This window comes from Amphiprion ocellaris, chromosome 4, assembly GCF_022539595.1.
Source record: "Amphiprion ocellaris isolate individual 3 ecotype Okinawa chromosome 4, ASM2253959v1, whole genome shotgun sequence".
Taxonomy (NCBI): Eukaryota; Metazoa; Chordata; class Actinopteri; family Pomacentridae; genus Amphiprion; species Amphiprion ocellaris.
In genome coordinates, this window is record NC_072769.1 from 38,409,805 (window position 1) to 38,422,669 (window position 12,865).

General features: G+C 39.4%; 1 protein-coding gene across 2 annotated transcripts; it reads right to left on the minus strand.

Annotated features, from left to right (window-relative positions):
• Nucleotides 1-2,992: 2,992 nt before the first annotated feature.
• Nucleotides 2,993-12,547, minus strand: LOC111588203 (dnaJ homolog subfamily A member 3, mitochondrial-like). Of its 2 annotated transcripts, XM_023298426.3 has the most exons (12): nt 12,307-12,547; nt 10,213-10,349; nt 9,914-9,997; nt 9,135-9,344; nt 8,130-8,282; nt 7,828-7,975; nt 7,546-7,610; nt 7,319-7,447; nt 6,839-6,954; nt 5,533-5,627; nt 4,624-4,759; nt 2,993-4,493 (listed from the first exon to the last, which is right to left on the minus strand). In XM_023298426.3, exons 1-11 carry the CDS (start codon nt 12,509-12,511, stop codon nt 4,638-4,640), a joined length of 1,464 nt encoding a protein of 487 aa, XP_023154194.1. In that variant the 5' UTR covers nt 12,512-12,547; the 3' UTR covers nt 2,993-4,493; nt 4,624-4,637. The 2 variants fall into 2 exon arrangements, with proteins under 2 accessions (XP_023154194.1, XP_023154195.2); XM_023298427.3 differs by lacking the exon at nt 4,624-4,759.
• Between the last annotated feature and the right edge of the window lie 318 nt (nt 12,548-12,865).

Genomic DNA, 12,865 nt, shown 5'->3' on the forward strand with positions numbered 1-12,865 from the left:
TAGACAAGTAAAATGTTCTGGAGTGTGTAAATCATCATAGTGCCCTACAATAATAGATGACACATTGCCCAGATACACAATGATAACAAAAATTCTTCATTCCATCCAGTTGCCAAAATAATTTATGGCTGTAGTTTTCTTTCCTATACTATCTTTGCATTATGCAGCTTAAGGCTAATATACAATTGTGAAAACATGGAGTTTAGTACACTAACCTGCTAACAAAAGCAATTTTTGGTCACCTTTTTAATAATAGATAACTGCGCTAACATTTGTTGGACACACATTTAAATTTCGACCACTGAAATGTTTGTTTGCATGAGCGCACATGTATATTACCTGAAGGCTGAATTGTAAAACAAAGAAAAGGCTCTGACATACTTATTTTCCTTTTTTTTGAACATGTTTTCATGGGTTTACCTAATTCTAATCCTGACTTATGAAGGAGCCTGAACTGCTTTCTTTGCACAGAAATTCCCACTGAACTGATCCTGCACAGTGACCTTCAGAGTTAAAAGCTCGAAGCTGGTAAGAGTGAAAATCTGAAAATCTATATGTTTCTCGAAGTGGTCAAAAAGTGATATTGTGCAGAATAAAGCTGCAACATGTTCCTTAACTTGCAGCACATCACGATGCTGGATTGGTCTGAAATACAGCAGTAGCAGCAATTTCTAAAAGTACTTTTTGTTAAATATTTTTTTTCTGAGCAAGTGAAAATCATAAATATGATCAAAAGCTGAGTGGTTAAAATGGCCTTAACTGTGAGTATAAAGTTTATTCCACAAAAAAATCTCACTGTTCTAGGTGACTTCATAAAGTCCTTAGAAACAAAGTGTTTCACTTTACTAAACTGTGTTTTTTATGTTTATTCATACAACATACTATAAGTCAGTGAACATTTTTTAACTTCCTGTATGCTTCAAGTTCTGTGGCTCAGCTGGACTTCCTTTAGTGAAAGGCACTTGACTTCAGGTGTTCCTTTGATTATTATTTGGGTGATACAATGCAATAATTTTACAGTGACGTCTAACATGTAGACACAGACACAAGGAAAATAATCTTACTTCTAAATTTCCTTGCTCTTTTTAACTTTTTCTCTGCTTTCCCTCCAAATCAGAGGAGTATGAGTGAAGGAGAACTGTGGTTTTTCTCCCTCTAAGGTTTTAGCAGGATGAGTTAGATAGAAAACAGCAGCCCATTCATCATGACATGCTGTAATGAGGGAAGAAGAGTGATTTATGCTGCTAATAGCATCATAATTACTAGGAATGGCAGTGAATTACAACATCCAAAATCCTTCAGACAAACTTGCAATCTCCTTCCTGATGTGATGTCATCAAGGCCCATTAATTAGGTTTTTCTCAGGCTTTACTTATGAAGGTTTATATTTGTTAAGAGACGCTTTGCTTCTGATCTCCACTTTCTACTTGTGAAGCTAAACAAAAAAGATGCCTTTATGCAGGAGTGTTCTGCCTGGGAGCTGAATGTTACAGAACTGCAACGTCTCTGGTTTGGTTTCAGCCAGTGACCTGTGCTGCATGTCATACGCCTTACTTTCACCTCACTGCTGAGAACTTTTCCTTTGTCTCTTCACTTCCAACTATTCAAGAAAGGCAAAATGTGCCAAAACACAATCTTTAAGAACAACGCCCTACTGCAGGACTTTCAAAGTAAGGTGAGGAGCGTCACTCCATTACATTTATTTCCAAGATTTTCCAAAGTATTTAAGCTTTGGCCACAACTTGTTCCCAGATGTGCACCTAAATATGGAGGAGCTCATCTGGTCTGAGACTTTGTTTGGACCACATGTTTCAGATGGTGATTAGAAAAGCAGACTGGTTCAGGAGAAAACAAAGTGAAATTTAATTTTAACTACTGATTAACGCTGCATACCAGCTTGCAATCACACCAAGCTTCAGTTAAAATTCTGGGATTTTCCTGCCTGCTGCACATTACTGTTCATCTCGCTACATAAACCTGCTCTGTTCAACTTAGTGCAGCTCAGATAGATCAGATTCTAGTACATATTTTCCAAAAGGAGAAATGTTTTCATTTAAACATAATCAGTTTATGTGGAGATATTTTAAGGGAATTACGTAAAAGGGTAAACAGGGAAGAAAACTGTGTCGTGTGATACATGCTGCACAAACACTTTCAGTTTATCCTGTAATCCTATTGGAGTCTGACAAGCAAATACATACATGTATATAAATGTGTAAACATTATCTTAGATTTTGTCTCAATTTCTTTGCTGACAAGTTGAGTTACCAAAGATCAACCTGCTATGATCAAGTGGCTACAATTCACATTAAACCCCAGAGACAAGCTCTTCCAAGCATTTGCCAAAAAATACAATTTTACTCAGTAGAAATGGGATTATTAAATTTTTTTTGGAGTTTTTAAATATCTTTACAGATCACACATCTCAAAGTTCATCTTAAGACTTAATTAAGCAGCTTAAAGAATTCAGCTAATCTGTCTAGACTGATGTTTATCAGAGAAAACTTGTGCAACAGATTCCTGCAAAAACAAACAAAAGAGCAATTCTTTAACACAAATATTACACTGAGAAACGCAATGATCTACTACATCCCTTTTTAGCAGAAAACACATCATAGAGACTCAGGAAGAACAGCCACAGGCCTGTTCTTTATGTTCCTCTGACTTCATATTATAGCATAAATTTCTCTGAGGTCTGTTTGTGAAGACTGACCACTTTGAATGTGAGCACAGCTGGAAAACCCCGATGTGAAGCCAGTGTTCCAGATGACCCTCACAAAAGCTTCTGTTCAGACGCTGCATACGGTAATGTAGTGGGCGGCTGAACACATCAAACAGTCTGAGAGCTTCAGTCTGAGTGTGTCAGAAGCAAGTTGTTCAGTTTAGGTGTGGGACTGAACAAAGGCAAAGCTCAACTTCACTGACTCAATGTCGCCATCTACTGTTAAAGTATTACACCTTCTTTTTTAAAAAAAATGACTCGAATAAAGGCTTTCATTACTTTAACCTTTAATTAAATAAGTTTTTGCACAGTTTTGTTGTCACACACAGGTACAACTAACTTGAATGAGAACAAATATTGTAGATCAGGCTTCCCATTTTCCATGTGTGTTAATTTCTTGCTAAGCGGTGGAATTTCCTTCCTTCTGACTGGAATATATTTAGTGTAATCCTCATCTATGAAGAGCCAGGGACATTATGGAGGGGGGGAGGCAACACATTGATTTGCAGGACTTGGAAGAAATGTGTAATTTGGCAACAATTATTAACAAAATAGAGGCAAAGTTCAGAGACAAAATACATACAAAAGACACATGTTGATTTTCGGAACATGCTTGCAAATTTTCTAAACCCGCATACTTTAAATGGTATACTGGAGAAGTAAATATAGTGGTATTGTTTTTCTTTATCTCCTTACAGACATACTTTCAATCCTTTGTGTTAATCTGATGACTACTGAATATGTCGGCTTCATGTCTGGACGAACACCCTGGTCGCTTCACTGGAAAGGTCACAATGGCAAGGTTAATATGTCACTAAGTTGGAACTAGTACATTTTCCATGTCACTTCAAACATAGCACAAATTTGAACTGCATGTAGAGTCATTAACAGCTATGCAGACACAAAATCGCAACACTGATGTTTTAGTATAGTCTTATTAATATTGCATGTGTATCATGGCGCTCTCTCAGTTTTTAACAAACTGAAGAAGCAGCAGTGCTATGTATCCCATGCCTGAAAGGACTACTAATTTTGTAGGGGAAAGTAAAGGTCAATTTGGATCCATTTAAACCCGAGTAAAAATTAATTCATTGTATGAGCAACTATATTCTCTACATGTGTTGAAGTGAATGTTGTCATCATTGTAATTTATTGAGATTTATCAATTGAAAAATGCCTTTTTAATATAATTATTACCAAATTACAAGAAAACTTTCTCAAGAATTTCCAGTTATACATCAGTTGTGTGTTTAGGACCTTATTTAAAAAACACCGGGACACATAAAAAAAAGTGTCAGATTAAACAATTAAACTCACACTATATTTTATTTCAAATTCAAATAGCTCCCTCCAATTTAATTGCCTGCTTTACTGTGTTAACTTTGCATTTTTTGTCCACTATTTTAAAGGCTCATCTCACGTGGTTTTATTTTTGATAGACAGCGAGTGTCAGTGCAGCACCGCCTTAGTGAGCAGGGAGGACAGTTGTACCACATCAGTGTGCATCAGTTGCCATCTCCTTTCTTTTCAAGCATATCTTGAGTGTCTCAGTCCAGCACCTGTCTGTGGTGATGAGTCGGTGTATGTGGGTGGACCTGGCGTCTATGTGGCCTGTTTGCCAACCGCAGCTTCAACAATGTGTGACTGTGTCAACACAAATACCATTCTGCTTCCGTCTTCCTCCGCCTTGCTCAACTTCCCAAGTGGCAGGAGACAGCATGGAGGCCTGGTCGGTGGACTTCTTTCCTTCTTTACCGTGTTTATTTTTCACCTGCAAAGGCACAACGTAGGTTAAAAGAAAACACAGCCACCCTGCAGATGATGAGCTGGTGTACGGTCTACGTTCATTATTAATCAATATTTGTCTTTCGGGGATGGAGTGAGACGTGTAAAGCTCTGACCTGGGGTCTGAGTGTCAGCTAAACATTTTCTTTAGTTTGGAAAAGAAGCCTCCCTCCTCCTTCTGCTGCTGCTTGTCCTTTCCCTCCTCTGAGCTGGTCGATTTTGCACCAGAGCTTGAAGTGTTGCTGCCCCCTCCTGGACAAAAACATGCACTTCATCAGGTGAGTACAGGGGAACTGACTATCTGTGTCTATAGGCTCATCTCAGTTCTCTGTTTAAAGCCTCTTTGTCTCCTCTGTCTTCCTGCCTGTGATCTGCCAGTGAGGATGGACAGGTGAATCCTCCCTGTGCCTTTTGCAGACGTCTTTTCTGCACCCATGATGTATAAAAGAGGTGGGACACACAGGTGGAATATACAAACCATGTGTATATAATACAAATCACTCTATCATATGACGTCACTCTATAATTGTACAGTAGGCTTTTGTGTGTCGTGCCTCTTTTATACTTCACAACGAATGTGTGTGTGTGTGTGTGTGTGTGCACACATTGCATAAATAAATTTCAATGTATGATATCTGGACATTCTTGTCACATTATGCCATGTTGTGAATTGAATTCTTTGTTTTAAAAAAAAAAAAAAAAAGAGCCGTAAGATGTCATGACACCACCATCTGCAGACATCATAAAACACAGGAGCAGGCTGGAACAAAACAATGGACATATGATGCAATTATGACAAACGTCTTTAAAATGACAGCTCTGACTCTAGGATGGTTCATGTTGTTCAATGCCTATCACCTCGACTCCTTTCTACTTGTACACTCACATCCCTGGCAGAGGTGACTCAGACACGAGGAGGGGAGTCAAGGAAAATTAATTAAGGATGCACAAACTGAAAAATAAAAGAGTGATATGTGTGTGTACATTAGTGTGGAGTGATGTTCTGACTGGACTCTAGTCCTGACCTGCTGAAGGAGTGACACCGTTGACAGTCCCCTGAACATCCGTCTCCTCCTCTGCATAACTCTGCAACAGAGAGCGCTGCCTTCGAGTTAACTTCCTGCCGGGAAAAGAGAAAACAATTACTGACATACTAATTAAACCATGCAATTATTACCAATTCACAATGTAATGTAATGTCATAAAATTCAACAAACTTAACGCAGAGCCAGTTCAACACGTGCCTGTTCATAACAGGCCGACTATGGCTTACAGCATTAAGGAGTGACTGAAGTCATTCATCGCAGGGGAAAATGGGTGTGCCAGCAAATAGTTCATTCACTTTGACAACGTTTGCAATAATTTAACTACAAACACAGATATGACATCATCTAGACTGATACTAAATAAATAGACTAATATCTAACATTATTTTAGGCAATTTGTCCTGTGTCTGTGTGTTCCAATAGCAGAAAAAATAACACACACATGCAAAATGTTAGTGTTTTGAGGAGAGGACCGCTATGAGGACACACTTATTAATGTAACTGGTTGTGTGTTACTACTAAAAAACGAAGAACATCCAAAATGATCCTGATGAGCAGAACTAACGCTATCCAAGCCAGCCATGAGAAAATAATCTGACAAAAACTGGATTTTTAGAAGTTGTTTGCTTTGACATAAGAAGCGATAAAACAGACACATTAGCAGCTGATAGATACCAAAGATAGGGTCCAAAGGAACTTCATACAGGGTAATAAAATAACATTGTGTGTAGTTTGTGTTCAGTAAGTACTGTGAAGAGTGTCATTGAAACCTTGAAAAAGTGCTACAGACAACAAATTTTAGCCAAAACATGAGCATCTTTGATACAAACAACTTCATACTTGACACCGTTCATCTCAGTACTCAGCAATAAACTAATGACCAAGTGTGAAGTACATCAGATTGTTGTAGAAAAAAGCAAAGAACAGACTAACTCATACACCCTCGACAGTTAGTTAAAATAGGTACTATTTGCCTGTCTATGCCACAAAAAATCTACATTTCTGGCAGATTATTTCATACATATTTCTTGATAACTTAGAAAGAAATATTTCTATGCACATGTAAACTTCATGATTTATAGCAAAAAAATGAGGTTTTGCAGCTGTCAACAACAGTAAGGCACATGTGCATGTAACTTGTAAATCATGTGATTTTACGATCATGTCAGAGTGACAACAAACTAACAGCTGTGTTACATGACCATGACATGTCGTCTGGGACAACTAGGCTTCACGGCTACAGCGAACTGAAAACAGATTGAGAACATTTGCGTGCTTGTCTTACTTCGGCACCCTGATCTTGATGTGAACGTAGTGATCTCCGTAGCTGTAACTGTTCATCCTCCTGATGCCTTTCCCCTGCAGCCGGATCACCTGATCAGCCTGGCAGCTCTGGGGAATCTGAAAACACAGATGAAGATTTGAAAAAGAAAACTAATTTTCCACTACGTGTGTCTAACACATGAAGCGAGAAATTCCACACAACAGAAAACTGGAACATATTCTGACCATTCTGTTGTAGAAAAAGACAGACAGAACCAGGATAGACTTAATTCTAGGCTTTAAAAGTGAATAATGAACCCATTTTCAATTGAACTGAACCAGTGTAATAACATATACATGTAAGGTTTAAATCTAAGAAAATTTCACTAAAAAATAGCACCAAGACTATCTACAGATACATATTATATTAAGTATAAGCGAGAACTCGGAGGATAACTTTTGATATTCTTGTCAATACGATCTAACCCTGCCAGTTACTGACCACCATACTGATGGTTTCATGGAGGCCCTGTGCTGTGGCTGTGCCTCCCAGGATGGCCTGGGCTATGGAGATGAACACATCAGAGTGGATGTCTGCTCCATTACGTCTGAACACTGGGCTCCTCTGGACCTGCACATTTCAAACACATTAAACATCAAACATCACAGCTGCTCCAGTACATGGCTAGAATTCAGCAACTCCTTAACTGCTTTGAAAACAACACTTACCCTAAATGTAATGAGAATTTCTTTTGACCCTACTGACATGCGTACAGTCTGACCATTTTCCACTCCTGTAAGAAAACATCCCAGAATATGTCATTATTTACCATCTTCAACCATGTTGTCATACATCTCCAGTTTGGCACGAGATGAGACATGCTGAGAAGCTCCAAGGATCATGAATTTGAGCGGCAGTTGCTCCAAACATTGGAGTTAACTCGTGCATTAAAAGAGATTTGAGAATCAACGTCCGTCTTTGACTTGTGAGACTCCAGGTGACGAACCCACCAGCAGGTACAGGTACATTGACTGTCTGCCTCTTCCTGGTTTGGCCTGAACCTCTGCATAAAGCACAGTGTGTGTTTATAATCGATCCTTTCCCACCACAGCGCCGACACGTGGTGCGCATCATAAAAGGACCTGTGTTGATCGCCTCCTGCAGGGGGCGACAAGACAAGAACATACTGACTAATAGCACGGTGAAGGAGCGTGGCGAAGTCCTAAGAGAGGGTCTTACAGCTTGAGGATGGTTCCACAAGTTAAAGAGCTCTGCTAACTATCCTGCTGTCAAGTGTAAGTGTTAAACTCACCATGCCTGTACCGTTGCAGTATTGACACTGAGACACCTTGGTGCCCGGCTCATTGCCCCTCCCATCACACCTTGGACAGGTGTCGTCGATGTTCACGCTCAACTCCTTGTTTGCTCCTTTTGCTGCCTCGGTAAATGTAAGCTCCATCACAAACTATGGAAAGATGAAGGAAACATATTTACAATAGAACACTTAAAGCAGCATTCAACTCTCAATGATCCACTTGATTATTACTCTGCCACGGAACGAGGCGGAGTTATGTGACCATCATCGTACATTTGTCCAGCTGTCTGTTTGTCTGTCAGCAACATTACTCAACAACGGAATAATGGATTTGGATGAAATTTTCAGGGAAAGTCAGAAATGACAAGGACCACCTCATCAGATTTTGGCAGTGATGCAGCTTATAGTCTGGATCCACAGATTTGTTAAAGATTTCTGTATCATTGGGAGATAGCATCATGGCATCACTGTAACTATGACAACAAGGGAACACTACATCAGCTGCCTGCTAGCGATCACATGATTGTGATCCTACTACAAATCCACCACTGAGGACTTATCGGGACTCATCCATCGTAAATGATACAAGGAACAACTGATTAAACTGTGCGGTGTTTCCGAGTCCCATTAATTTCCGCTGCACGCTACATATTTAGATCACGCAATTCGATATCCGTACATAACGTACACAAGCATAACACACACCTGTACTCAGCGCAAGGTCATTTTGTTTGTTGGTACATCTATATTAAATGGACACATTCTATGTAGCCGTGATTTCTGCCACAAATTTCTTCAAGATTTCAGCCGTCGGAAATGATACAGCGACTGAGCAGCCTTGGTGGAGTACTGCGCTCTGAGTGCTTTTCTTGTTGCGTCTGTGTAACTAATTATTCATTAAAATAACAATAAAAGCATTTAAATACCTACATCTTTAAATAATGGTCAAAAGGCAAAAGGACAAAACACGTTAACGCTACAGTGTTCATAGTGACTTCTTACCTCAGGCCTTTGGTCAAACATGTTGTGGATGTTTCCAAAGCCCATGCCTCCTGAAAACTCTCCAAAAATCTTCCTGAACAGCTCCTCAGGGTCGATATTGCTCCCCCCAGCCCTGTAGTACTGCTGTTGACCAGCCCCAGCTCGGGTCGGGTCAAAGCCTGCTGCTCCATACGTGTCGTACTGCTTCCTCTTCACCTCGTCACTCAGCACCTGCAGACAGCAACAGAGCAATGAAGTGCTGAGTTTACTGCAAAGCTTTAAACATAATCTGAAGACTAATTCTCCTGTGTTGCTACAATATACAGTGCTGTGAAGAAGTATTTGTCCCCTTCCTGATGTCTTCTATTTTTGTATATTTCCTACACTTAAATGTTCCAGATCATTAAACTAACATTCACATTTATTTAATATTTGACAGCGATAACCCATGAAACACAAAAAGCAGCTTTAAAATGATTACTTATTGAAAATCGACATCACCTGTGAAAACGTAATTGTCCCCGCTAAACCTAATAACTGATTCTGACTGACTGATCCTTGGTAGCAACAACTGCAGTTAAATGTTTATGATAGTTTGTGACCAGTCAACCCAATTGCTAAATGAATTTGGTAGATTGGACAGCATTTTTCCTTGAATAAATTTAATTAACTTTGTATTTTCTAACATTATCTTTGTGTTTTGTTCAATCACCTGAAACATTTTAGCATGAAAATTGAAAATACTATTTCCATGCACTGTACATAACTGGAGAGGGTACTAAAATGTATCTGGTTTGTACCTCATAGGCTTCAGCCAGCTTGGCGAACTTCTCTTTGGCCTCTGGATCATCTGGGTTGGTGTCTGGGTGGTACTTCTTTGCCAACTGTAGACAAACAATGTGAAGAAAGATGAGAACAAAAAATGAGAACGCAGATTTACACACGCTTCCTTTTATTCAAGCATTTGGGGTATCGTAAGATATACTTTCACATCTCGTTTTACTGCCAAACATTTTACCCAATTTCCTTCTCTTTTCAGACTTGATAATAATACATTACTGAGACATGTGAGCGCTATGTACAATAGTGTGTCAGACACCTGATAGTAAGCCTTCTTGATGTCCTTTTGTGAGGCAGTGCGAGAGACACCCAAGACTTCATAGAAGTCCTGCTTGTTTGCCAGATTGCTGCTGGAGTGGAAGAAGTGACAGGTGGTGCCATGGGGACATTTCATCCCTGCAGAGGAAAACAAAACAAAAATAACTATTAATAAAGAGGGAAAATGGTTAATATTTATATATTAGTAGCTGCAGTAAGTTGTGATGAAAGGTATAAAATTATTTTATTTGTGCAAATACTGCAATGTGTCTGAAAGTTGAAATTATGTCCAAGTGCACAGCTATACTCCAGTTGGAAACCCTGCAGATATAAACCAAGATTAGTGATCATAAACAATTATTTTGCCCTGCACAGACATATGAGAATTTAAATCCAGTATGGAATCACCGAGTTGTATTTACAGCAAACTAAAATTACTCAAATTAAAGTCAGATATTCTGTGATTTCAGCTACTTTTCTTTGGCAAACTGCAAAGTTTTGGGTTTGGACTACTGGCTGAAATAATGAGCTACATGAATACATTTCTAGGAGCTAAAGCTAATTAGAACAAGTAAGTTTTTATGTTTCATATTACACCATGTGATTAAGTCAAGAAGATAACCCTAATTGATATTATCAATAGTGATAATCAATCCAAAGATGATAATCATTTGTTGCTGCCATTTCAGCTCCATTTAACACAAGAAAAATGGAGGTGGTGAGTACTGTCGCCTCACAGCTGTAAGATCCCGGTTTGCATCCTGGCCTGGGATGTTTCTGTGTGGAGTTTGCATGTTTTCCCTGTGTAGTGTGGGTTTTGTCCGGGTGTTCTGGCTTCCTCCCAAGCTGGCAAATCTGCAGCCATTATGTGATGTCATCATGTCAATGTGGAGCAGAATCCACACCACCAAAAACACACTGTTTTAAGAGCAATGTACCTTGTATTACTAGGGTTGCCACCCATCCTTTAAAATATGGAATCAGCCTTTATTTGACAATTAATTGTTGTGTCCCGTACTAAATCAATACGGGATGCAAGTTGTTCCATATTTTCATAAATGTCCTGTACATGTCTGTCACACACTCATCAAAACTGTATAATGAACAAAATAAAATGCAGGAAATATTAAGGGCAGCCAATTTAAACTTCGTAGGACCTATGTAGCGAGGACCTGATGCGAGGTCCAGTGGATTGATCTCAGACTTCTCTGTATACCTGGTCCTACCCAGGTTTATTTTTTTGTAAAAGATGATTTTTTAAATGAAAACTGTCTCTACATTTCACTATTTCTGAATCCGGAAACCACCCCTGACCACCAACAGGCTGAAGTCATTCTCTGAAATCCACCTTTTGGAGCCATTTTTGCTGAAATTATGGAAACGAGACACAAAATGACAAAAATGAGATGCAAAGCAACAAAAACGAGACACAAAGTGACAAAAACGAGACACAAAACGACAAAAAAACAAAAAAAAACAAACACCACTGACCACCAACGGGCTGTCATCATTCTCTGAAATCCACCTTTCTGAACCATTTTTGCTGCAGTCTATAATTCTATATTATTACAGTCAAATATTTTTCTTGAAAACTGCAGAAAGAATTTTTATTGCCACTGACAATCAAATTTAATGATTTTTAATGCCATTTAAGGCCTTAATTTTCGCAAAATCAACGTAATTAATGCTTTTTAATGCCCTGCAGAAACCCTGTGGCAACTCTATGTATAACTGTCCCTGTATCCTAATAAACTGCTCATCCAGAGCATCTTTTCCTGCTGCAGTACATTGAAATCATTCCAAAAATGCCCAAACGATGCTGACATACAGGCGCTGTGACCGTAACAAGGTCAGTGATGGTGCAGACTTTTTCACTCTGTAACACGGAGAGCAGTTACATCATACAGCCGGCTAACCAACCCGGAGGACAATGACAGCTTTTACACAACTTTACCGGCTGACGCTAACATCTGCACCTTTTAACACCTGGAGGACTGAGCATTTAAACAGACTGACGGCGTCATAAACGACAGAAAACCTGCTGCTGTTAGAAACTTCTGCAGTGTTTTGCTAACAGGTAGCTAACTCTTCTCACCCGTCAGTCCGCTCAATGTCACGACATTTCCGCGAGTCCAGGAGCTCAGGGTGGCCGCTGTCCCTCCGCGGTGTGTCTGCGGGACCGCCGCCCGTCTACCTCCTCCATGTCTCGGAGGAACGGTAAGAAAACAGCCGCTACGACGTCCAGAGGAGCCAGATGCCGCTAACCAGCGTGCAGCGAGCCGGGCAGCGGAGGACGCCATTTCTGCGTCACTACCGGGTCAGTGACGGTCTGCGCATGTGCAGGGTAAACCGAAAACGGTCACAACAAATGCAAAATAAAACTTAAAAAAACAAAACAAAACGGACCAATCAGCAGTAATACATTCACAGTACCATGAGTACAAATTTTACTTGCAATATATTTATGCATTTTCATGGTAGGCTGATAGATGTATTGTATACTAATGATAACAATAAAATAATAGTAGTAATAGGCAAGGCAGCTTTATTTCTATAACACATTTCGTATTGTTTTTCTCACTTGTAATGCCATATATGACATATTGTGTTGAGGTTTGGGGAAATACATATAGAACATATGTAGACCCTATAAT